Source organism: Callorhinus ursinus, unplaced genomic scaffold (genome assembly GCF_003265705.2).
Source record: "Callorhinus ursinus isolate GAN/ISIS: 27379988/994484 unplaced genomic scaffold, GSC_fseal_2.0 scaffold5, whole genome shotgun sequence".
Lineage (NCBI taxonomy): Eukaryota > Metazoa > Chordata > Mammalia > Carnivora > Otariidae > Callorhinus > Callorhinus ursinus.
Window position 1 is genome coordinate 10,983,724 of NW_027397067.1, and position 27,120 is coordinate 11,010,843.

Here is a 27,120-nt window from a genome sequence, read left to right on the forward strand (position 1 = left end):
TGCTGTTGCATTCTTTGGTGTTTGTGCGAACTAAGGCAACGTGAGTGCAAAAGTGTAGTGTCTATTAATGTTTTGAGAAGACCTAAAAAGGCAAGTCACCAAAAAAATTACTCAACTTTGGTGTAGGCAAGAAAATTTATAAGAATGGGGGGAAATCCTGAAAAACTCTTGAAGGAATTCTAACAATTTTAGGTTCTTGCTTTCTTTTTACATAAATACAAATTGGAAACTGAGGATGAATACTGGTGTGGTAATTGCAAGACAGTTGTGTAGGGTCCCAAAGAAGACGCCAAGGATGGCCCCACATCAATAGAATGGTGAATGAAAGTGCATTTACATATTCTAACTTGAAACAAAATGCATTCTCTTTTCATGATTCCCCACTTTAACTTGACATTTTCTGCTAGTTCCAACTGTGTGAGATAAAGAGGGGCTGCTACTGTATACAGTTGGCTATTGAACGATGCGGGGGGAGGGGAGGAAGGGCCCCGACCCCCAACTCCATGCAGTTGAAAATCTACGTATAACTTTGACTTCCCCAAAACTTCAGTGCTAATAGCCTACTGTTGACCGGAAGTCTTACAAGTGACATAAACAGCTGACTAATGTATTTTGTGTTGCATGTACTATATACCATAGTCTTAATAAAGTAAGCTAAAGAAAATGTTAAGAAAATCATAAATTTACAGTACTGTATGTATTTATTGACACAACTCCATGTCTAAGTGGACCTGCGCAGTGCAGACCTGTGTTGTTCAAGGGTCACCTGTATTTCTCCGTAACCCTGTCTCATGAATTCTGCATCATTCCAACCCCCAGGTGAGCACACAGTACAAAAACTGGGAAAACTTCCTATTGAGAAGTACGCATGTTGAAAAACCACAGGCGACAGCGCTCAGTATCTTTACAGATCAGCGACACACTTTGTGAAAAAGAGCGAAATGACCGAGCACATTAACAACAGGCGTCGAACGGTTTACAATACTTGCAGTATCCAAACACTTGAGGTTAGAAATTCTCTACCGACCTTCACCGTGGAGTCCCACGATGCGGAATACAGTCGGTTGTCACGCCAACAGATCTTACTGACGGCGTCGTCGTGGCCCATTAACGTGTCCTGGCGCCTTGCAAATGCTATGGAGTAAAAATAGCTAACAGAAAAGAGGATGAGAACTATTAAAAAGCATCCCAGCCTAATTGTGAGACTTAAACACATATTCAAGGAGTATTATGTTGTTTAATTCTGTACTAAGACTCACTAGAATTACAGAGTACTTATTCTCATGTTATTAAACCAAAATACTCAATATCTGAATTTGAAACTAGAAATCTCTAGGTCTGGCTCATTTGTGTTTTCACCCCAGGTTAGAGAGAGAAGAAACAGAGTCTGGTGGGAGAAATTATTAGATTCAAATAATCACAGTCAAAGCCACCAGGACTACCCTTATCTAAGATCCGTTCCTCTCTGAAAACAACGCAGCGTCCCGCCAACAGAAGACCTGTCCTTTCCTGCCTTCTGCCCACAAAGACAGCTATGCCGCGTGAGGAATTCCACCAGGAGCACGCTCAGATACATACACATTATTATCCCATGAAGAACTTATGACAGTGGCATCGCCTGGCAAAAGTAAACAAGATGACAAAGCCTGAAATACAAATGGTTTGACATTAATTATTTACAATAATTAGTAAATCCCTCACACGGTAAAACTATCTTGTAAAGCTCCCCCCAAAATTAATGCTCAAATTCCATTTATTTTGGCCTTCCTGGTATTTGGGAAGTTTTTTGTTTTTTTTTTTCAACTGGCTAATTCCAGATGCTTAGTTTCTTCCCATATGTAAGAAAGAAAGTCAAAGCATGTCCAGGGCACATGGATCTAGCCTGAGGGTTTCTGGATGGTCCTCACGACCCTGGGCTGGAGGAACTCCTCACATGGGTAAATCGTGAGGGGAAGCTGGGCTGAGCCTCTCTGGATTACGGGCTTCCACGAGTGGGGAGAACTTCCAAAACCTTTCAGATGGTTTACATGAATAATGTGTTTTTTCGGAAGAATTGGTTTTCTAGTATTCGGGGTCCTGTCCACTCAGAAATGCACACATTATTTAAAAAACACAGACAACGTTTAGTTTGACAGTTCCAGAGAAGGAAAGATTTATTAAGGGGAATTCTACTGGGTGGCACTTCTAGTTTTCTAGGCTCCAAACAAAATCACTGTATTTTGAGAAAGAGGCACCCTGAAAAATTTTTAAACTGAATTTAGAAGTAATGTCACCAAGGCATTCTGTAGACACCTCACAGGAATAAACCCAGTTGCTTGGGAAGAAACGAAATGCCATCGTGTGTGTGTATAAAACAAACTGCTACATGAATTTCCATCATACCACTAGTTTAAAATTAAAATGAACTCACCATATTTGAAAACGATATACTTCTTTGTAGCATTTTGGATTCCTTGGAGAACATCTTCAAGGTGGAATCTGATTTAATGATGAGAAGGCAAAAACATGAGAAAGATTTCCTAGAGAGAGCAGGAAGCTGGAGCGGGCGGTAGGTGGGGGCCAGAGGATCTGGGGCCCCATCTGGTCACCTGTCACCCCACGACAAGGAAACCGACGCGTACCCAGTCCCGGCCCAGCACACTGCTCACATCTCAGCATGACTGAACCCGGCGCAGGCCTAGTCACTGCTCAAAGTTAAAGAGGAGGGGCGCCTGGGGGGCTCAGTTGTTAGGCATCTGCCTTCAGCTCAGGTCATGATCCCAGGGTCCTGGGACTGAGCCCCGCATCAGGCTCCCTGCTCCGCGGGGAGTCTGCTTCTCCCCCTGCCTCTGTCCCCCCGCGCCCCCCTGCTCATGCTCTCTCAAATAAAGAAAATCTTTAAAAAAAAAAGTTAAAGAGGAATAAAATAGCAATTTTAAATAAAAGACAACAAAAATCATGGAAATATATGTTTTTTTTAACAAATAGCCCAATTATGGTGTGATACACCTGTCTTGAATTAGCATTTATGAAGCAACCGCTGACTTCCTAAAGAATAATAAAGTAGGGATTAAAATTTCCTCGCCTAACAGAAGCTTAAAAAAGTGTAGCAAAACAATCTCTTGGGAACCAAGACTTGCAAAAATAACAATGGGCTCCAAACATCCCATATTTGAAACAAATAACAAATTTCCTAATTTGTAAACACACAGCATGATAAAGAAAAGGTCAGAATGAGCTTGAAATAATTTCTTCTGTAGAGTAAGATTTAACATTTCGACCTCATTTTTGCAACACGAACACAGGCAAGTCCTGAGACTTTATCAAGCTGAAACACTCTCCAGCATCAGCTTGGAAACAAAGTCCGAAGAGTAACACAATATGACCAGAACTTTACCCTGTGGGGCATTCTCAACTCTGAGCCTCTTCGCCACCACGCTGCTGACTCCGAAGAAGTCAGCATTTCTGAGTCCGATCAGGCATTTCTGAGTCGTCACCATGAAGTTTACTGCAGCTTATTAATTTGGGGCATCTTACAGAAGGCTGTAAACCAGCCCAGGGTATAAGGATGCTGTTCTCAAAACCGAGGATTCCGTGCCCATGCTAGAGGTGAGCCTGACCAAAGCTCGCCCGAGCCAGGCTCGCAGCTGATGAGCCCCCCACCACGTGCCCACACAGCCCAACAAAGACCGCGGAGGTGAGGAAGGCAGGCCACCCTGGGGTGACGATCAGCACAGGCATAAGTCAGTACTACAAGTTATTGACAGAAAAAAAAAGAAAGAAACCAAAGGCTTTTGCCTTAAAAAAAAAAAAAAAAGGAACCCTCTTTCCTCTTCACTTGGTAAATTTACAAAGAAGGGATGCCATGCTTAATGAGCGTCAGGGGTTTAAAGCCTCGAGGCTCCCCAAACTCATGGTTTACAAGGTCATCCAATTACAAGAGACTGAGGGACTTAAACCCTGGCAGAAAAATCCAGCTAAGAACACAGGCTCTGCTTAACGATAAAGCTTTAGAGATAAACTGCTTTCACGATAAAGCATTCGGTCTGGTGTTACGATGCTGGCACATTCGGCGGGCAGGATCCTGGGAGAACGCAGACTGCTTCCCTCTGTCAGCATCGTCTTGCTGACCCCAACGGGGCCCAGTGTGCGTCCTGCACGTCCACTTCCTTTGGCCTACCGTAGAACCATTATCTATGCTTTGTGGAAAATTCTGCTTTATGCATCCTGAGGTTGTCCTTGAAAGAGCAAGGAAGGACATGCTACAGATAACAAACCACCATCACAGAACCCAAGAGTAGTAACTCTGATTTCTCTGGAAGGGCTTAGTTGGATGGCACCATTTCCAGACTCAATGAAACATGTGATTTCCTATGATGAAGGCTAAAAGACAAGTCCCCTCAAAAACAGCTGGCTACTCACTCTGTCAGAGCCAGTTGTCTTAAAACATAAGCAGGATGACTAAGATACAACCTGATAATGTAGAAGAACGTTAACAATGCATGCATTGGATTTCCAGCGAAATTCAACAACAAACACCCTGGAATATATACCGCATGACACAAATGAAAGACCTAACAGCAAACGTGCACTGGCTCATGCCCCAGCGCACTGTGCCCTGGGGCACCCCGGCTGCACCCCACAGCCGCCGGCACATTCTGGGTTCGGGCGGACCCGCCAGAGCGTGCGCGCCTCCCGCCAAGCACGGGGCCGGGGAATAAGCTCTTTCTGCCCTGTCCCTGAAGTTTCCGGAAGCCTCATCAGCAACAGAAAGGCATTTTCGTGATTGTTTCTGGCAAACTACAATGCCATCTTCTCTCAAATGCCACAAACTGCTCAAAGTCCACCTTACGTGGAGGCGGCACACTCAAGTGGAATCCTTGACGGAGAGTTAAGAAACGTGGATACTTTGTGGTTTCAGGTAAACCACTGTTCAGGCCGGGAAACATACCTTGTGAGGTTGTAAAGACGGAAGACCCGTTGCAAGAGACGGCTATTCCAGTAACTGCCCTGTTTAAAGACAGAGTTTTATACGTTACCAACAACCATGTGCTGAGACACTTGTCTCTTTCAAGTCCTTGGTTTCATTTTACCAAGTTTCTGTATTTTTTTTTTCGTCACAGCCTGTCTGCTGGATCTGTCCCGCACATATTACACCTGCCACGACCAAATCATTTGGGAGCTTCGAATTTTGTTTTGGTGAGACCTGTGGCCAGAAACCATTCCCACTCTCGTCTTCCCTGGCTGCCATATTCAAAGTCGAACACCTTCCCTGACAACTGGAAATCTGCTTCTCCTTCAGTTTCACCGTCTCTGACTATCACCCAAATTACTGAAACTCTTCTTTACTTCACTTGCTTTGCTGCTGAATCAAATTTACTGAGCATCTGTTCAGTGATGATACCATTGTCTGGTTCTACCATTTCCTTTCACAGGTTCATTCATGTCTACACTGCCCGGGATGATAAGGCCTCTTTCTATGTATCACTTAGAGAAGTTGAGAAAAGAAAAGCCACTGTTATTTTTTTTTTAAGATTTTATTTATTTATTTGAGAGAGAGAGAATGAGAGAGACAGAGCACATGAGACAGAGGAGGGTCGGAGGGAGAAGCCGACTCTCTGCCGAGCAGGGAGCCCGATGTGGGACTCAATCCGGGGACTCCTGGATCATGACCTGAGCCGAAGGCAGTTGCTTAACCAACTGAGCCACCCAGGCGCCCGAAAAGCCACTGTTATAATGAGTAAGGTGAACTATATATTTCTTTGCAGGCGGCTGTGCTCTGATCCGGAGCTATAGATCTGAAGTAGACTGGGACATTCAGACCCACCCGTGACCCATGGTGTCTGTGATATCAACATGTCAGACAGGATGTCTATGGCCATGGAGCAGGCCAACGGGCTCGTCTCTGAGCCTGGGTTTTCCCATCCATAATAGGATGGCTCAGGGGAGGTCAGTGCTTCTCAAGCCTTCCTACCAAAAGGTGTGACCATCCTTAATGGCAGAAGTCTGAACACTCATAACCCCTCTGGGTCTGACAGCAAGCCCTTTTTTTGAAAGTACAGGTATTACTTTTAAAACTCCTGTGAACTTAGCCTTTTGATCTCTCTCTCTCTCTCTACACATATTTGTTATAATTTTTTAAAAGGACACATTTTCCCCTACAATATCTGTGAATCCAACACTTGGGGAAGATACACCATGTTTCTCCCATCAAAGACTCGAGGGGCTGTGTACCCCAGTTGGAGAGGCATAAAACTACCTGCTGGCCGCAGACCCCGTTGTGGGCTCTAGAAAGACCAGGGGTAGAAATGACAGCATGGAAGGCTGACAGAAATCCATTTTGTGCCAAACTTTCCCTTGCCACATTGACCCCACATGGCTCATGACTACAGACATTTTGGGGGGAGAAAAACCAATCAAGACAACATTGAAAGAGAATTTCCACCCCCTTGACTCCACTTAAAACAGTGTGGCTTCACTCCAGGCCAAGACCCCAAGTTTTGCAAGGACGGCACAGAGGTGTTCTTACTCTTTGTGGATTTTATATTGCTCATGTAACTGCAGTTTGGTGATGTTATTCCAAGCCAGGCTTTTGCTTTCTTCAGTCAGGTCTTCAAAAGACTCTTCACCTGGAGAGACTACATTGAATTGTTGCCAAGTGAGTCAACGGAATTATTAACAAGCACCACAGACAACAAGCATCAGGGTCACAATATTTTCTATTAAAATCAAATGACCAAGGAAACAAACTGCCCCACTGAAATATAACTACTCTGAAATGTACTTGGGAGCTCCATGTTCATCAAGGAAAATGATAAAATGTATAATCTAAGTAACATATTGGGAGAAAAATTAAAAAGTATCTTTGAATACTGAAGTCTTTTTATACTCTTATCAGTGTCCCCAAAGTTTTCACTCAGCCCCTGCCTTAGGAGCTTCAGGAAACACAAGACTGAGTAACATTTCCTTGTCAGTAGTGGTTGCAAAAGCCTGACCATTCCCTACACATGCTGAGGTTTCATTTTGGTTTTGAGGGGGAGAAAGCAGACGTGTTCCGAGCTATAAGCACCCTGGCCAGGACGAGGGAAGCTGTCCCTCCCGTCTTCTGAAGGGCTGGGGGGCAAGTGCTCCTTAGTATAATCATAAGACAGTGGTATGAGCCTGGTGACTAAGCGGGGCATGGGTTTAAAGAGACATCACAAGATCATCTTATGGTCTTTATGACTGAACCCCGTGAGGCATTCTCTCTTAGAGAGGAGAACTCCTGGCTAGCCCTGGATCCCGGGCCCCTGAGAGCTATTCCTCCCGGCGTGAGAGAGACTCTGCTCTGGGCACCCACGACGTCCCTGGGTGCCTGGAACAGATAGAAGTAAGGATGATAAGGAATCATGGGACTTTGCTCCCAAAGTTCCACATAGTGTCAGACTCCTCCTGGGAGCCCGAGGGCTTCAGGCTGTCCTATGTGAAATGTGAAACACGGATAACTGGGTGACAGGGAGTATTTTTTCCTCCTTCTCCAACTACTAGGTGTGACAACAGGGTCAAGTTCATTTTAGCACCGAGCACAGGGCCGGGAAACAACAGAGACTCTGTAAATGTTTGTCGAATGACTGACGAAGAGAGTGAATCAAATAAAGAAAACAAAGCACGTTGAATTCAGGATCTGTATGTGGGGAAGGAGGAGAATGAGGGATGGAGGAAGTTGTGTCTGGGAGAGAACAGGGGAGAGTGGGGCCAAGGGTGACCATGGGAGCGGCGCAGCCAGGACGGGCCAATGTGAAGGTGACCGGCTAAGCACCAAACACTGGCTTGGAAAACCAGAGAAAAGGAGAGGCAGAACAACAACAAAATACTGCCAAGTCTCATGTAAAAGGAATAACACGACCGGGAAATAAAAGTAACTTGATTTTCTTTAAAATCAGCAGTTAAAACACAAAGGAAACAACAAAAACAGGCTTGTCGAGTTGTTGTTTTCAGGAGAAGTGCAGTCGGATGCCCAAACACAACCACCTCTAGGCCACATGACAGTTCATGACTCACCTACTCTGCAGAATCCTCAGGAACATCCGAATCGGAAAAGAGAAACGAAGGGTGCTCACATTTACTCTCTTTACAAAAAACTTACCTGGAGAATCTGCCATGGGAGCATTATGACTGCAGGTTTGGGAGAAATTCTTAAACTTTGGGGTGATCCGTCGAGGATGTGGTGTCACAAAGAGCTGTTTTGGCGTCTGGCCAAACTCCAAGATTTGGGTCAGCATGGCTACTTTCTCGTCAGGGTCCTCGATGCTTTAGGACAGAACACAAATAACGCAGTGACCCTCGAGGTTCGAGTTCCCCAAGAGCACAAATGTCAAATAATGCAGCTCAACAGGAGAGAGGTTTGACCCTCAAATAGTAACAGCGACTATGTGCCAGGGCTGTCCGAGCCTCACCACAGATCTTAGAGAATTTTCTGAGGCTCGGTGACTTACCTAATGGGGAAAGCAAGATATAATTCACTGTAAAATTTCCACACCTTCATATGATCAAAGAGCTGCATTCATCATTTAGACAAAGAGGTATTTCGTAACTCAAGTAGAAGCTCCTTCTAGACGTATAGGTACCTGTTCAAGTCTACGCCTCCTTCATAGGTCAGGGGATGAAATACTGAAAAAAAAAGAGATGAAAAACCCCTTGAAAGAGGTACTGTTTGGTTATGATTGACGCTCTGCACAGAATCTTAAAAACTCAACAACTTTAAACTTCTATTCAAAGAAACTGATGGTCATTTTGCAAAAAAAGACTAATAAAAACCAACGGCAATAAATATCAACCCAAGTTATCTTTCGCCGAGCAGAAATCCAACTGGCAGGTGAGACAGCCTCTTATCTCCAGGTATCTGCCCCCAGGGGAAGCGCCAATCACCCTGCACTGCCATGCGTGAGGTCCAGCCTGACCTGCCAGCTTCTCTTCACCAGCTGACACCACTGGGCAGCCTGGAGGCAGGTAAGAAGGAGCCCGGGGGTTGGGGAGGGGGGGCTGCCACAGTTTTCTTTTTCCTCCATTAATAAGAAGCCCGGGGCCCTTCAGAGGAACAGGGGGGTGGGGGTGCTCTTCTATCATATTCTGATTGAGTTTTAATTAGTGAGTGGGATGGAGAGTAATGCTAAAATTGGAAGACTTTAGAAAAACACCTCTGGGGATCGGGGTGAAGCTGGGGTTCTTTAGGCCAAAGTCCTTCCTCCTCTGTTACTCCGTATCTGACCCAGGGCCATGGAGCCGGGAGCCACTGTCTGCTGACAGAAGATGCTGCTGCCGAACATGAGCTTGACTGCTCTGGCCGCGTTTTCTCCTCTTCCTTTGTGCTTTTGTTTTCATCAAATGCTATGTGACAATTCTGAGACTCACGTACCGTTATGGGCCCCAACGGCATCACTCCCTTTTTGCTTGTAGCCGAATATTAGATCGATCCACTCATGAAGGTGCTCTGACACATAATTGCTTTCCAATGCGTCTTTGCTCTTCTGGAGAAAGTCCTCGGGACCTATTAGATTAGACTCGATCAAAACATCACTGTCTTCATTTATTCTCTCCCATTTCTTTTGTCTATCCATATGCAGATAAAGCTTCTAGGAGAGGCAAGAGGTACATATTTGTTTGTTTTTTAAAGATTTTATTTATTTGTCAGAGAGAGAGAGAGAGAGAGCGCGCGAGAGCACGCGAGCATAAACAGGGGGGGGGAAGGCAGGGGAAGGGGCAGGCAGAGGGAGGAGCAGGCCCCCCGCTGAGCAGGGGATGCGGGCTCAATCCTAGGACTGCAGGGGTCATGACCTGAGCTGAAAGCAGACCCTTAACCCACTGAGCCACCCAGGGGTCCCGAGGTACATATTTATTAATGAGGTTTTTTTTTGCCCCCATCATATAAAATATCAATTCTGGGGAGGGGGAGGGGAGTGGCAAAGATCACTTTCACAACATTTAGGTCTTTCAAATACGTGTGGCTGTTTTTACATCACAGGCGCACAAGACTAGTTCTGATCTGGAAGAGAACTGAGAGAGCGCCTCATTTACACAGAGAAGTACGCTGGTATTTTTTAAAAAACCCAGGCAACTAAATCACAATACTGAAGTGGCCCCCTGGCTGAAGAACTGCTGAAATTGGGTACTTCCAGGGTGGTACTCACTCCGTGCCCAGGGTGGGAGTTCCACATCATCAACCATCTGTCCACCTTGTCTCTTTCCCAGATCCAACTTCAGACTATTGACTAAAAAGCTGACATCATCACCATAGAATTCTGGAATCAACTGAAATGGGGGGGGGCGGTAAGGGGGTGGAAAGAACAGCAACAAACATTTTTTAAAGCCATCAGAAACCACAAGCCCAGTGAATTATTAGCTTTGTTAACTGCTTACCTCTTTAAAATCAGTTGCGCCATCCAAACAGTTTTTCCAAGTTTCTGCGATACTAGACACACACAAAAAAAATAAAAATAAAAAAAAAATCAACTGATCTTAAGTCTTGGGTCTGGAAATAGCAACCACAGGGCTGTCTATGCACCTAGGTGTTGTCCTACACTTCACCTGTATTAATTCATTTCTCCCATTAACTCATAATTCTTGACATGTGTATGAGGATCCCCCTTTGACAGAAGAGACGCCTTCTCTGAGTTCATGCAGGGAGTGACACGGGGTGAAGACACAGACCCAGACAGGGCATCTCCAAGCCCACGCCGTAAGCCTCCAACCACACACTGCCTCATCGAAGGGCCAACACAGGCTGCTGCTTAAACACGGAACACCTAGCATGGCTGTTTTAATAGCTCATTTCAGAAAGGGATTAAACTCGACACAGCTTGGAAAGACTGGAGAGACACAGACCAAAAGATTAACAATGAATGTTATCTCAGCGTGGTGGGAGGCTGGGCGAACTTAGTTTTCTCCATATTTTCTGGCTTTTTTTTTGGCAAGGAAATATTTAAACACTCACAGGAGATTATATTCAAGTCACAGCAGAATTATTTAGAATAAGGAGATGTTGGAAACGGTCTAAATGTCCAACAATAGAGGAATAGTTAAAATACTTAAATTATGGCATACATTAGGATGTGATAAAATAATTTCAAAGTCACTGTTCTGAAGAACATCTGATATAGGGGGAACACTTCAATATTGAATACGACGAGGCTACAAACAGGCAGGACAAAAGCTGTAATTGAAAGATGTTCTTACAGTAACACACACACACACACACACACACACACACACACACACACAGGACTAGAAAAAGCCTCAAAGGAACAGACAGATGTACCAATCAGCGATTCTTGGCATTTCTTGACATTTGTGTATCCGGTTTTTTGAAGCAAACACATTGTACGTTTACAATTAGAGAGTTTACGAACGGGTAGGTGAAGCATTGGGTCAAACCTGTTGAACATTCTATCTGCGTTATCAAATCTTCCATTCTGCAGACACAGCATGTACTCGGGCGCTAGAGGGGAAATCAGAGTTAAGTGAGGTAACAGAACCCCCAAGAACACATGAGAAACAGCACTGAATCGGGGGCACCGACACGGAATCTTACCGATCCTCACAAGATAAAAGAGCACGTAGCCAGGGGAAGAGTAGTGACTGCCGTACATGAACTTTGGCTCTGGCATTTCCTGGTAGCGGGTCTGCAACAGACGGAGAAAGATCCTGCTAGGCGTCGGCCAGGAAAACAGTGACTGCCCCAAGTAGTCAAACCTCAGATCGTGGCCTGGCTACATGACAGCCCTTAGTTTCTCTCTTAAGTAGGAAAGGGAGAAGAGGAGGGGAAAACAACTGGGAACACACACAGTATTCCCGTGACAAGTATTTAGCTTTTCTTAGCTCAGTGGGAACAATGCTGGGCCGGTCTGAACAGAACGGACGTTACACGGCTCTTGTGCAGTTCACCAGAGAGCGCCTTTGCGCAACTAAATCCGTAAACTTGTGAGGCGGCCTGCCTCCTACTTCCTGAACTGCAGGCAGAAGATGCAAATGGGTGTGGGTGAGCAGCTAAACTCACGGGGGAAGGCAGAGGGCAGAGAGGGAGTAAGAAAAAGTATGATCTAGATCTTCTAGTCACTCGGAATAGGCCTCCCCTAAGTCCTGGAGAAATGAGTTTCCCTTACTATAAAAACAGAGGCCACGGCTCAGGGAGCTGCTTAGAAGCCGGGCAGCCCCAAATCCACGTACCAGGAGTCTCTCCAGCCGTTCCTTGTTTAGAGCCCCTACTGGCCTGCTAAGATCCCGGAATATTCCTGGATTTGACAAATCTGTAGATTTAAAAAATGTATTAATTAAAATAAAGCTAGCAAACTTACACTTAATAACCTTACCCCCCGCCATGGATACACATGCACAGATTTATTTCCACAAATAATTTTTAAAAAAATTGAGGCAAACCCATTAGAATTAGAGTATTTCTGATAGTCACTTACATAACTGTAAAGGTTAGGGCTTGAGTTTTAAGTCAGCAAGTCACTCAAGAGTAGCATCTCTAATTTGAAAATGCCCCAATTATTCATTTGTTTTTAAAGATTTTATTTATTCATTTGAGAGAGACAGACAGAGCACAAGCAGGGGGAGAGGCAGAGGGAGAGGGAGAAGCAGACTCCCTGCTGAGCCAGAAGCCCGATGTGGGGAGATCATGACTTGAGCCGAAGGCAGATGCTTAACCATCTGAGCCACCCAGGTGCCCTGATTTTTTTTTTTTTAAAGAACTACTGGTTTAAAAAAAATATATTCCAAGGAAAACAACAACAAGAAATAAGCACATTTTAAAAGTCAGCATTCTTCTACCAAGATTTGCTGAAGTTTGAATTACAGTGAATATTATTATTGTGTGATAATAACATAATTTGAGAATTGTGGACTGAATATTATCACAGAAATAAATTCTCATAGCCCCAGAAAGTCTGTTATTTCTTTCAAGTGTGAGGGTTCGATTAGTGAACTGTCTAAAAGGAATTTATTGTTCACAATATATAATTTAGAATATTACAAAATCAAATTATAATATAGTCCCATTCTTGTTGAGAGAAATACACATACCACAGGGTTAAAATGGTTCTCTCTCATTAATGTAATTATTGATGATGGGTTTATTTCCTTTTTTCAATATTTCAGTACTTTCTAAATGTTCTAAAATGAATAATTATGGCTTTTGGCAATCACATTTTTGAGTGTGAATTCTAAAACAAAAGGACAACCTGAGAAACAATTTTTCAAAGTGCAAAACAAGCATTTCAAATGTGGTCATGACATGTAATAATGATATGGCTTAAAAACATACGCATACTTTCTGGGCACGTCTTTCAAGAAGTCTGTGAGTCCTTTCTTTAGGATTAAAAGAATTTAAGCGATAGTGGAGAAAACACACGTAAAGCCCATATAACTTAGAGACCACCGACCCGGTACCTCGGAAGGGAAACTAGCAATCGTTAGTACAGAAATCCAGATGGGTTCGAATCTGCCTACACAGATCACAGTCGGACCTCCGGCTTTCCTCTAAGCCCTCGGCTTTGTGGCATTTACCCAGCATTTACCCAGTTCGGCACTGCAGTAGTCGCCGATGACCCACGGGAACACGGGGTACTGAGAGAGGTCGTTGCAGCTGCGGTCCGCCAGGTTGTTGAGGTGCAGGAGGTACTGGTAGTTGGACAGGTGCCCGCGCTGCCACTGCAGCATGTAGCTCTCCGCTGTGCGCTCCGCCGCATGGTGCTCTGAGGGGGACAGGGCCCACCGGGTCGCCACTGAACTTGGCGAACGCCGGCTAAGTTGTACTGAGCGTGTAAAAACTAGATGGTTGGTGTTTTTTTTTTTTAATATTTTATTTATTTACTTGACAGAGAGAGAAAGAGAGACAGCGCACATAAACAGGGGGAGGGGCAGAGGCAGAGGGAGAGGGAGAGGGAGAAGCAGGCTTCCGGCTGAGCAGGGAGCCCCACACGGGGCTCGATCCCAGGACCCTGGGATCATGACCCAAGCCGAAGGCAGATGCTTAACCGACTGAGCGGCCCAGGCGCCCCCAAAATTAGATGTTTTAAATGTAGAACCTCTAATGCATTTTTGAAAAATACGTTTTAAGAAAATGAAAAGTAGGCTGTAGTTGGTTTTCACCAAATACCTGTTGCATTAAATATGAACATCTGCAAGGATATTCACCAGGAGGGAATATTATTACATATCTAAAACATACTGTCTATATTAAATATATGATATAAAACAAATATGAAGGTATGGAGCAAATATGGAGGTATTACATGGTAATGCATAATATTTACTATATTATATATGGCCTGCAATATATACAAAGTACTTGAGTTTTAATGCCTTTAAGAAGCCATGACCATTTGTAAAAGCTTATTTCCTCCATTTTTTATGAAATCAAAACAAAAACAATCTGAGTTCTCTTTTAGATCAGGAAGAGGTCTACTACCACAGATTTGCCAATGCCTATGTATTATTGAAGGCATGTGAAGAGCGAGGCAAAGAAAAGAACCCGCTGAAGGAGAAAAAGGTCTCTGGTGGGAAAACATGATTTCTCAAAGGAGAAGAACCAGAAAGTCCCCCACACCCCCTCAGGAAACATGGAATCACAGAGTATGTGGCACCAAGGAGAACTTTCCTCTTGGAGAGCATAAAGTGACTCAGCTGTTTTAATTCGTTCAGAAAATTCTGCTTTCAACGTTTTGTTGGTTGTACCAAGCAACTTATCTAACTTATCTGTTGATTCAATATTTATCCTTATTTACTTTTACCAAGTTTCTTCTCTAACCAGCTATAAGGAAAGAGCTTAAAAACTCAAAATGCTTATTCTCATTTCCCACACTCACACACCTCAGAGAAAGTCTGACCAACTTGAGGAATAAGATCAGAGGGAATAAGGAAGCTTTAAGGAGACAGGTTTTTAGGTCATGGCAAGAGTTATGACTTGAGATTTTTAGGACTCACCATGAAAGTTGAGTTTTTTGTTGTAATCTTGTTACATAGTTAGAGGAATAAAATGAAAAAAAAATCAGGAGGCAGGAAATAACAGTCAACTTGTACCAGAGCTATACTTACGCATTAAATTAAATGTAACAGCTTAATGTGAGAAGAAAAATATTTGAACTCTAAGCCTACTATAAAATAAAATATATTCCTTATTGCAAATAAATTATTCTTCTGAGGGAAAATTCCATTTCTAAGGGAGTAAGACTAGCAAACAAAGTTAAGATGGCAGTAATAAAATCCCAACATCTATTTTTGAAAATCAACCCGTTCTAGTCATCTAACAACTCTGTGCACAAGAATAATTCAAGCATACAATTTCATATGTTTATGCCTAAAAAGAAAAATCAGGTGTTCTTTCTATTAAAGGTGGGAAACTTCACATTTTTATGGAAGACTGAGGAATTATTAATTAAAAGCAAATCAAGTCCCATGGTACGATACGGAGTACAGAAGGCTCATGTGTTCCTTTTGTGTCGTTTTCCAGCTTTGTGATTAAGACCATAGTTAACGATTACAAACACATGACTGGACAGCTCACTGCTTCAAATTAAAAAACCAAGTCCTGGTTTCTGAAAACGAATATAGACAAGACTGAAGAGAAAAATAATTAGGTGGATTCTTTATAATCCATTCAACTTGGGGGTTGTTAAAATGTAAAAAACATTTAAATATACTGATCAAGAGTTTTTCAAACACACAATTGGAGTGAACTATTGCCCAATTTCATTTATATGAAATTATGATTTAGTTTGTAGAATGCCATTCTGCCAACCCTAGTTCCTGATGAGAAGGAATAAGGAGACCCAGAGAGGTGATTCTAGATATAGCATTTCTCTTCTCCTATTTCCTAACCCAGGTACTTAGGAGTTGAACCACCCTCACGTGAATAGATACAATGAAGGGTGAGCACCATACCTAGATATGTGGCAATATAAAAATAGAGGTCATCTCTATCTTGAGGTTCATAGAACTTTAGGTAGATGTCAGAACAGAGGTCGTCTTCTGTGCAAAACACTTCCAAGCCCTATAAATTCAGAAAGAAAACGGTAAAATAAATAGCACTGTTTACCTTGCCATCTCAAAACAAGCCACGTAAGTACAAAAGCTTTTCAGATAAAGATCTGTATTTTTTATCTGCAGATATTATCTATTTACATTCTCCACATATAGATTTGATTCAGCGATGCACATATATGCGTGTGTTTGTATGAATATGTGCATGGTATGTGTATGCGTGCATGCACACAGTTCATCCAAAAGAAAGACCTGGAGACAACGTGCTTACAATACGACATACTTGCACTTTTCAGACATGCCATGATTGTTTACAAGTCAATAAACCATTGGCTAAACTGAAGATCTGACAATCATCCACCGAGAAGTGACATTCCGCAGGAACTCACCAAAGGCATGAGGCCGTGCCTCCTTTTGTAAATGCGGCGGACATCTTGGAGTGTTATCTGGACCACAGGTTTCTTTAAAAGTAGAAAGACAATCTCAAACATCAACGTTCGGACACAATTAGAAGCTGCCCTTTGGTATCAGAAAGGTGAAAAAGTGGCCAAATCTTGACTTCCTGACGTGTTACATGTGAACCATCAGAAAGGCAGCTCTTAGAACAAGGCATTTCTGGTTTTACGTCCTGGTCTGCCCTTTTCCACTAACTTTATGACCTTGGACGAGTCTCCCTACCCTCGCTCAGGACCCCCAAAATGATAAGGCACTGATCTATCCTTCAGGGTCCTGCAAGGTTGCTGAGTGATAAGGGATATTAAAGTGCTGGCACAGATAACCTCTCAGGAATTTTGCTATCTTTTTAGAGATCAATGGTTTTCTTGGAACTGACACAGTACATCTTCTTTTAGAATGTATCTAAAATTCTATCTCTGTAAAAACTACATTGTATTAAGGCTCATGAACAACTACAGTATTAAGCAGGGCCTCTAAATTTTTCTTTCTTTATGAGGAGGAAAATTTTCTTGCTTCTCAAGAGGCTTAAAACACTAGTAAGAGGAGAATGAGGTTAGAAAAGCCACTGAGTTTGGCTAAATGGTGACACATCCACCTTTCCCCAAGTGAGAGGGAGGAAAAGCCCACATGTGGAACTGGGGAAGCTTCCTCAAGACTGGTCAAGGATCATAGCCCAGAGATTTGGGAGGGAATACATGCTCACACTATGGATCCTGAAGCTCTAGCACATACTCAGATATAATCCCAAAAGTTTTTGACTCAAGTCATAGTAATAGGAGCGGTCAAGCCAACTATTAACACCAGCAGAGCATGCCCTTCAGCGATGTGCAGCGTCTGTGGGAGGGCTTGGCGAGGGTGCCCCGCCACCTGGTGGACAGACCTGTCATAGCACCATTTCTCGCACAAAAGCATTAGACGTTTTAGTGACCGAATGACTGACCCACCAGCCTGGAGAATTTCCAGGACGTAGCCTCCTATGACAGAAAACACGTTCTTCAAGCTGCCCTGCCAAAGGGTCCAACGCACTATCAGAGTGTATTAGCATTTCTGTTCTTCTAATGAACCACTCCAAAAAGAGTTCACATCTAGATAAAGCGACATATTTTTACAAATTTTAGTGTGGAAATCCAAGTTTATCTTTACTATAAAGTCACTGAGAAAGAGAAGACTGTTTCCACCATCATGGTAGAAGCACCACAGCTGTTCGATGACAGAATCTCCACCGGCCCCTCTGTGCTGGCTGGCAGGGGACCGCGCCACACTGCTTGTGATAGACTCAGATCTACTGATTCTGCTCCTCATTAAAAAACAAGTAATACCCACATATATGGGCACATAAGCAGATATACAGAAAATACCCATTTCTCTTTAGTATATTTCATTGGTCTCTTCCAGAAGTGCTTCCAAGGAGAAAGGTATAAACCTCTAACAACCCTTTACTAAAATTGGAGGTGGGGGGAGGCAGGGTTTCTTGTCACAGCGAGGGCAAGGGACCCCAGAATTACTGAAAAGAGATCGGAAGAGCTCGAATCTGGATGAGCGGGCATCAAGATGACATAGGGAGGCCTGCTGAACACACAGCTGCTGGAGGGGAAGGGGGCGGAATTTCGATCCTCGCCAAACTATGACAACACCGGAACTGTGAGGTCAAGTTCCCGGGAAAGATGAATATTCCAGTGCTAAAGCAGCTCCCCATCTGACCCTATGTCTCTGCTTACCGGGTACCCATTGAGAGGCTGAAAATACAGGTTTGTGTCGGTGATGCACACGTGTCCAGGATTCGTCACCAGCGGAGTCACCATTTCTGCTTTGCATTCCATGTGCAGCTTTTCAGAAACACTCTGGAATCTGACAATACAGTTTTCAGCAGAAGTAAGAAAAATCACAAATCAATCTACTAAGTTTAACTTTCTCAAAGGGAGCTACAGTGTGACTATGTATGACATCTGTCTAAACACTACACTTAATACAAGAAAAATGGTACTATAAAAATTGGTGGTTTAAATAAAACTGACATTCTTTAAAAAAAACAAAACAAAAAACTTGACATTCTTTCAGATGGTCTAGTGAGAACCCGAACAACAACAACAGATGAGCTTATCACAGAAGAGAAGACAAATAAGTAATAGCAAAGAACCCTTTATAGCTGAACTGTTTTTCCTCCCAAAATAAACTGGCCTTGAAAATATTCCTATATTAACATATTTTTCTATTGTTGTGTCTCTAAGACCTATTTTTAGAGTCACAGGTGCCATTTACTTCACACAGCACTTTATAAGGCCATGAATCCATAGTTAGAATTACTTAAACGTCAGTTCCAAGGTAAGTTCTTTGTGGCTGTAGTAAAACCAGTCAAATGTGATTTTTCCACTACCCCTCCTAAATTATTTAACTAGTCGAAAAAGTCCATTTTCTTTGTGCTTTACTAATGAGTAAAAAAAAAAAAATTAGAGGGGAAACAACCAGGTCATCAACAGCTGAAGGCAATTCCTTAGTGACATAACTGGGTTAGAAATAAATCTCCCCATTGTTATAAGTAACAATGGGACGAAAGCCCACGGGACAGACTTCTACTTCCGTAAGAAGTGAAGGGGACCTCGGAGCTGTCACCCTAACCACACACACCGGCCAGAAGAGCTACACAAGCCTTTTTATAAAGCAGTCAGGAAGCTTAAGATGCAAAGAAACCTGAGTGAAGAGAGCAACGGCTGGGTGGCCTTGGGTGATGACAGATAGAAGGGGAAGGGCTGCGGGATGGAGAGAGGTCTAGAAAGAAGCCAAAAGCAGAGTCGGGACTGAAGAGCAGAGGCGCCAACATGCTGCCACTGGGTGGGGAGCAGGGGGAAATCTCCCAGCGTTCAGAAGGCTGGTGGCTCGGCCGAAAGGTGCGAAGATATCTCCACGGTCCTTCAGGCGCTCAGGTCCCGAGCCCCACTGGAAGAAAGTCTCGATTGCTCCCCAAAAAGAATCGTAGGCAGCAGAGATGGGGAACGTAGCTATGCCTGCCACGAAGCCTTCACCCTGATCAGTCATGGATCGCGCTGTCAGAGCCCCCGGGGGACAAGAAGGGGGACACAGAAGGGGTGGGCGCACGACCACTTCTGGAGGTAAACGGCATTTAGTTGGGTCTCTACGTCCAGATTAGAGAAATGAAGAGTTACTTAAGCAAGCTGAACAACAGACTAGACACAGCAGAGAAGTCCAGTCAGGCTAAGAAAGGAGGGTCAGAAAAACAAAGGACAAATGGAATGCTAACAAACACTAAGACGTGGGTTTAAAATCAACTACATCAATAATTACCTATGTCATTTAGGTCCACCTGGTTGAGGGTTGTTCAGATCGTCTATACTTTGTTGATGTTTTGTCAATTTTGTTCTATCAATTACTAAGAGAAGGGTGTTGAAATTGCCAGTAATTGTGGAATTATTCCTCCCATTTCTGTCAAATTCATGCCTTGTGTATTGTGAAGCTAATATTGTTAGGTTCATATACATTTAGATGTGTATTACACATCAACACACAACAGATGTGCTGAACCCTTCATCATTATGAAGGATCCCTCCTTATCCATTTGTCTTGAAGTCTGCTTTGTCTTCTTTTAATCTGGTCATACCAGGATTTTCATGTGGTATGACTGCATGGTATATCTTTTTCTATCCCTCTATTTTTAACCTGTGTCCTCATTCTGTTTCTGAAAACACACACACTTTATATAGTTGAGTCTTGCTTTTTATACAGTCTGACAACCTCTACTTTTTAATGGGGATGTTTAATTCATTCATTCAGTTTTTTAGAGTGAGAGCAAGCACAGCGGCGGGGGGGAGGCGGGGAGGACAGAGAGAGAGAGGGAGAGAGAGAATCTCAAGCAGACTCCACGCTCAGTGCAGAGCCCAATGTGGGACTCGATCTCACAACCCTGAGATCATGACCTGAGCTGAAACCAGGAGTCGGATGCTTAACCAGTTGAGTCCCCCAGCTGCCCCTAATTCATTTATGATAAAAAGAATACATCATGATCAAGCGGGATTTATCCCATGAAGAAGGCTGGCTTGACACTGAAAAAAATCAATGTAACTCACAACATTAACAGAATAAAGTAGAAAAAAAGTGATCATTTCAGTAAGTGCAGAAAAAAATATTTAACAAAACTCTAAACCTATTATTGAAAATACTCTTGGCAAACCAGGAATAAAAGGGAGCTTCTTCATTCTGATAAAGGGCATCCATGAAAAGCCTACAGCTAGCCTCATTCTTTAGTTGTAAAACAAACCCTTTTCCCGTAAGATCAAGAACAGGGCAAGGATGTGCTCCCACCGCATCTATTAATTAAACAGTACAATGAGGCAAGACACGTAAATAAAAGCCACAAGGATTCCTGTGAAACGGTCCTTATTCATAGACTAAACAATTATATATAGAGAAGACTCTATGCAATCTATAAAAAACCCATTAGGACTAATGAGTAAATCTGGAAATGTCACAGAATACAAGGTGAATGAAAAAAAAAACCCACTGTATTTCTATATACCAGTAACAAATAACTGGAAAAATCAAATTTAAATAGCATCACAAAAATCCTCAACCTAGGAATTCTTCCAACCACATATGACCACATTGACAGACTGAACATATGAAACAGTGGGGGGAAAAAGCGGGTGAGGCGTGAAAGACCTCTGTGGGTTATCTTTATTATCTTTACACCTTTTCTTTAGATCTAACATTAGCCTCACATAAAGTACTTTAAAGGGTATGTTTTGGGGTGCAAAAGGGGGAAACTTGAAGATGAAACTATAAATTACATGGAGTTAGAGAATCATCGGTACTTGAGTATTGTAATAGTATGGAGGAGGGCCAGAGAATACCCTTTGAAGAGACACGTGTTGAAGTAATTATGGGTGAAGTGTCATGACATCTTATAATGTAATTTCAAGTGATTCTGAAAAAGGCATGTATTTTATACACAATATATATACAGGCATGTGCACATTACCTATACGTATATACACACATAACATATATACCTGCACACACACGCACTCATGAAGCATGCGCGAACTAAAGCAAATCTGACAAAATGTTAACAAACTAACCCCGGTGACCTGTAGAGTATCTGTGTTCATTATGTTACTCTTTCAACTTGTGAGGATTTGAAATTTTCAGAATGAACAGTAGAGAAAAATAAATATAGTTACCCTTCATTTCTTCAATAAGAAAGTATTTCCTCATAACCATGATGAAAGCTTATTTTGGCAAAAGTTTACTTTTTTCTTTGAGAGGAAGTATATAACACTGGAGTATCTTATTTTATTCTGCAAAAGTTTCTTCCCCAAATTCTTCAGCCTAATGTTTTAGAGACTGGATTAAATTAAAACTTCCAGAGTGAGCCATTTTTTAAATTAATGTCACATTGAAGCCCAGGATTGAAAAAAATCACTACTCAGAAGAATTAAGCATTCTAAGTAGGTCAAAAGAAGCTAATTCCTCTTATTCCTTTCCCTTCCTAAAATGGAAGCTATTCTTCCCCCAGCAATCCACTTACCTATAATATATCCTGCAAGTATTAAAATAGAAGGAAATTAATGCTATGTAGGTAAAACAGAAAAAGAAGCAAACAAATATAAACACAGAAACATTATTGGCCAGATGACTTCACTGGCAAGTTCTTCAACACTTTAACGTTGTAGTGTGAGGGTCACAAATCTCACAAATATAGCAATAGAACAGAATATTAAAAACTATTCTCATTTATAAACATAAGCATCTAGCAAAAGCCTAACACATCATAATCCATAAATGAATTTATTCAACCAGTACATTCTCTGTTGTCCTAAGCTGTAGTGATCCACAGATTTAGCAGAACTCTAAAATAAGAATCTAAAATAAAAATACTTAGTGAAGATGGCCTGCAATAATTTATACATAAGATTTTGTACACATTAAAGAGTTTACATATAAAGTTAACAGAGCTAATCGCAAAGTTTAGCAGGGTTGCTGAAAACAAAATGAATACACAAAAATCCACTGCACTCTATATATCAACAATAAATGGAAAATGAGTTTTTTAGGACACTATTTACAACACCATCAAAAATATGACGTACTTGGAATAAATCTAGCACAAGAGAGGAACGACCTTTATGGAAAAAACCATAAGGAAGACATTAAAGAAGGCTAAATAAATGAGTGATTCAATGCAAGCACAATCAAAATCTCAGGGAGCTTTCTTTTATGGAACTTGACAAGCTGTTTCTAAATTTATATGGAAGTGCAGCATAAGGCCAAGAACAGTGAAGACATAAATTAAAAAGGAAAACAAGGTGTGAGGCCCTGAACCTGCAGATGCCAGGAGTTATTGTAAAGCTACGTGACCGATACAGCGGTATTGCAGATGAGACGCAAATCTACTTAGTATGAGGCAAGAAATAAATGAGAGCAGGTTCATATAAAAGCATAATTATTTGCAGGAAATATCTTCATACTTAGAAAAGCCAAGAAAATCAATGAAAAAAAAACACTGGACCAGTAGGAATGCAGTCTCCTGGTCCCTGCAGGCCTCTTTAGTAAGATACTGATCACAGCCTGAAGGGTCAGGAAGGACTTTCCAGAACAACCAACATCTAAGCTGAAATCAGATGAGTAAGTAAGAGTCAGCCAGGTGCAAAAGAGGAAGGAGGCCGAGCACTCTAAGCACAGGCAATACGTCCAAAGGCTCAGAGGGAAGAGAGTGTGGGGAAGGCTCGGGATCTGCATAAAGGCAAAGAGCCAGCACACAGAATTCGAGACAAGCCACCAGCGACCAGAGTAGTGCGCAAGGGCTAGATCAGAAGCCGTGGAAGGTTGAGACTTCACCCTGAGGGCAATGGGAAATCTTGAAGAGTTTTAAACAGACAAGTGACATAATTAAGTTCTTTAGAAAAACCACATTTTCAAAGTACACTCGGGACAGTAGGGGAGCCAGGACAGGAGAAGGGCGGACTGGGGGCCGGTGGACAAGCTAACAGCCATTAGAGTGTCCTAAGTGAGGGTGACGGTGGCCTGAGCTCAGCAACAACAATGGGAAAAGATGGTGACAGATTAGAAAGATCTTAGGGAGCATCCGTCAACGGGCCTGGCTGTCTGACCAAAGTCAGGATGGAGAAGCCGAGGCCAGGGCCATTCCCGACCAAGCGCAGGTCTGGGGGCCGCAGATGGTAACAGGGGCAGTTTGGGACAAGCTGAAGGAGGCATACAGGTTGAAGACGTGCACTCCTTTTAGAATCAGGGAATGAGGGGCGCCTGGCAGGCTGAGGTGGTTAAGCATCCAACTCTTGATTTTGGCTCAGGTCGTGATCTCGAGGTCCTGATCGGGCTCCACGATCAGCAGGGAGTCTACTTAAGATTCTCTCTGCCCCTCCCCCTACTCACACGCACACAAACGCTCACTCTCTCTCGCAAATAAATTAAAAAAAAAAAAAAGAAAGAATCAGGGAATGAAATCATTAACTTACCTGTTTTTGTCAAATGACGTCCTAGCCAAACGTGACTGCAAAATAGCTGTTATCTATGAAAAAAGAACCATTTAAAAATAAGTATGAGTAAAATCTCAATATAATTTAATTCATAATAAAGACAATTTACTGTAGAAATTCTTACCATAGCAGTTTGGTCCCCTAGTTTGTCAAGGCGGGACGCTCTGTGAAGCTACAATATTACAAATATACAGGATTTTATTTTTTTTCTCTAAAACAATATGAAGGTATTTCCTTAAAAGCAATGAAAAACAGCAATCATTCTGTCGCTTAGTAATGGTTAAAATCACTTCTGATATATCTAGGACTTCTTTCTAATATACAGTTTTCAAATTCAACATATTCAAGTAAATCTGCTTTATATTTATAAAAGAAACTGTGGTTTTACTGAGATGTATGAATATGATTTTTTTTTTTAAGTTTCTGCCTAAGTTTGCTTTGAATTCTCTGCCTGGTGAATGCCCAAGTGAGGCGCTGGCTTACCTGAAGCAAGGTCTCCACAACATCTTCCACTTTCCCTGAAACATCCAATTCAAAGACATACTCCATTTTGCCCTAACAAAAAAGGGAAACAAATCAAATCAAAGGAAGAGAAGAAGCATGTCAAACCATATTCCTTTAAGAACATCTGCAACCCCCCTGCTGATGTTTCTTTTCCTTCATGTTGGCACGTATCACTACGAACTTCCCCCTTAGTACTGCTTTAGCTGCATCCTGTAAATTTAGGCATGTTCTGGTTCTGATTTTGTCTCAAGATATTTTTTAACTTCCGTTTTTACTTCTTCTTTGACCCACCGGTGGTTCATGAGTGTTGTTCAACTTCCACATACTTGTGAATGTTCCTTCTGCTATGTATTTCTAGTTTTATTCCATGGTGGGCAGAAGGGGTACTCGATAGGATTTCAATCTTGAATTTATTTTGATTCGTTTTGTGACCTAACATGTGATGCATGCTAGAGAACGTTCCGTGTGCATTAAAGAAGAATGTGAATTCTGCTGCTGTTGGGTAGAGTGTTCCCTATGTGTCCCTTAGGTCCATCTGGTCTACAGTGTTGCTCAGATCTGCTGTTTCCTAAATGACCTTCTGTCTGGATGTTCTACCCATTACTGAAAGCAGGGCGCTGAGGTCTCCTATTATTATTGGGCTGCTGTCAATTTCTCCCTTCAGTTCTGTCAATGTCTGCTTTAAATACTTAGGTGCTTGGAGAATGAGGGACGAGATATTGTGAAGATTAATGTGATGTGTCACATGCTCTCTTCTTCTCTGAGTCCGCTGGGCTGCACTGTCCTCTGTGTGCTGGACCACAGGTCCCTTGAAGCAGCAGTCTGATGTCCAGGTCCTCCTTGTTTTCAGCGGCCCCAGGCATCTAGGGCATATGCCATGTCCTGTCACGGCTCCAAGACAGGCAAGACAGAAGCCAGTCCCTCAGGCAGCCACCCCAACAGTCAGAAACCTGGACACATGGTCCAGTCTTGTCTTTCCCTCCCCAGGAGGAGTTGGGAGCTGAGAGATCCCTCCCATCACATGGTATTGGGTCCGGGGAGGGCCTACATTGAAAGGATGTTACAAACATCCCCATCAGCCTCAGTGAGGCTGATTTCATGCTAACCTGGGGTGAAGGGCCTCTTAATTGGTTTCCAGGTTTGTCACAAAAGGCATCGGTCCGTGTATTGTTGATTGAATCAGGTCGCCATGAGAGGAACAAGGACTTCCTATTCTGTCATCTCTCATGGTCACCATCAGTATCACTATGCCCCTCTTAAATCTGGAAATCCTCAGGTGTTCTAATTTGCACTGGAACAAAAGAGCTTTTCTTTGCTTCAGACAACCTCCCTCATCTCCCTTTACATAACTTTTCAAAGGGCCCAGAACTGCTTTGCACTTCAAGTGGGTATGAGGAGAGCCTTAGGAGGGAGAGCCCCCCAGGCGGTGGTTCTCAGCTTGGCGAGGGGGGGGGGCGGATATATCCTACCACCCCCATGAGGCTTTGGTCAATGTATGGAGTTACTACCCAACAGCAGGGGTGACAGTGTAGTAGGTGTGCTTAGTTTAGCCTGGGAGCGGGCTGCAGTGCAAGGGATGCCCCACACAATTAAGAACTATCCTTCCCTAAATGCCAGCAACCCCATCTGAGAGTAATTAAATCTCGTATTTACAGTTTCTGACTTAACTGGCACATGCACGTGTTTCTTATGCATAAAGCCCCAGGGCCACGGCGTGTGGTCCATGAGTCCCACAAGTGCTGGCTGAGAAACTGCAGAGACAGAGACTCACCCTGCGGGGCTGTCTGCTCAGAGAGGGTGGCTTTTCCTCATTCACAGAGGTGGCCCTATACAGAACACTAGCCTGATGTAGGTCCTATAAAGACTCTCTTTTGGTAAAAGCTATCCCTTTACTATATATTAAGCTGTAGCAAAAGAATTAAATAAAGCACAGAATGGCTAAATGTAAAATCTTCGCTTACTTGACAAGTCCTGGAAAACCAGACATTGTATTCAAGCCTACTCATAGTTTCTCCCAATTAAGAAAATTTATAAATTACGACTGAGCTCCCAAATAAGAGTATTTTATAACCTATCAATAATCTCAAGCATTTAAAAAAATACATTCTCAGTAATATCCAGCAAATAACCTTATAAATGATACATATTCTGATTTCAGTTTCTAATCTAGTAATTTAAGCTTTTTTCCTCCCGTTAGACACATTTAAGTCAAAAAGTTAGTTGAAATCTCTTGGACTAAAGTCTGTGGCTCCCTTGGGTAATTTTGTTATAACTGCTGGTAACAAGCTTTTAAATACTCATTATTATTATTATATTAGATTAAAGATGTTAATAAAGTCACAAAATCTTATTGCTTAAAATCACTATAACAAATTGCTCAGAATAAATGAAAAGCTTTACGTACCCTTTCAATTTTATATGGGGCAACAATGTTGTGTTCTTTAATGAAATATACCTGAGAAAGACAAATCAATACTTGTAAAATAACTAAAAATTTTCAGAGTAATGAGTTACCACAAATTAGGATATTATGAATTGAATTTAAATCATTGTTACATAATATCAATTTCCGAAAGCATTTGCATTAATCTTAGTATGGCTTTAACGTTCTGATGTTGGAATAATAAATATGAAATTAAAAAGAGATTCATCAAGG

At 42.5% G+C, this 27,120-nt stretch overlaps 1 protein-coding gene across 3 annotated transcripts in view; it reads right to left on the reverse strand.

Annotated features, from left to right (window-relative positions):
* Window positions 1-27,120, reverse strand: part of NSMAF (neutral sphingomyelinase activation associated factor) — a 70,725-nt gene that overhangs the window by 20,015 nt on the left and 23,590 nt on the right. For 2 of the 3 annotated variants that reach the window (XM_073892789.1, XM_073892788.1), the window contains exons 6-27: window positions 26,869-26,919; window positions 24,444-24,515; window positions 24,085-24,132; window positions 23,940-23,992; window positions 18,171-18,300; window positions 16,386-16,457; window positions 15,898-16,006; window positions 14,941-14,967; window positions 13,533-13,709; window positions 12,181-12,260; window positions 11,546-11,636; window positions 11,389-11,452; window positions 10,375-10,426; window positions 10,146-10,266; window positions 9,374-9,505; window positions 8,586-8,628; window positions 8,105-8,268; window positions 6,509-6,617; window positions 4,931-4,989; window positions 2,411-2,478; window positions 1,579-1,646; window positions 1,028-1,151 (exon numbers count right to left, since the gene is read on the reverse strand). In XM_073892789.1, the coding sequence (XP_073748890.1) occupies window positions 1,028-1,151; window positions 1,579-1,646; window positions 2,411-2,478; window positions 4,931-4,989; window positions 6,509-6,617; window positions 8,105-8,268; window positions 8,586-8,628; window positions 9,374-9,505; window positions 10,146-10,266; window positions 10,375-10,426; window positions 11,389-11,452; window positions 11,546-11,636; window positions 12,181-12,260; window positions 13,533-13,709; window positions 14,941-14,967; window positions 15,898-16,006; window positions 16,386-16,457; window positions 18,171-18,300; window positions 23,940-23,992; window positions 24,085-24,132; window positions 24,444-24,515; window positions 26,869-26,919 (1,914 nt within the window). The remainder of the gene's footprint in view (window positions 1-1,027; window positions 1,152-1,578; window positions 1,647-2,410; window positions 2,479-4,930; window positions 4,990-6,508; window positions 6,618-8,104; window positions 8,269-8,585; window positions 8,629-9,373; window positions 9,506-10,145; window positions 10,267-10,374; window positions 10,427-11,388; window positions 11,453-11,545; window positions 11,637-12,180; window positions 12,261-13,532; window positions 13,710-14,940; window positions 14,968-15,897; window positions 16,007-16,385; window positions 16,458-18,170; window positions 18,301-23,939; window positions 23,993-24,084; window positions 24,133-24,443; window positions 24,516-26,868; window positions 26,920-27,120) is intronic. The other variant, XM_025870617.2, reaches the window with a different exon arrangement.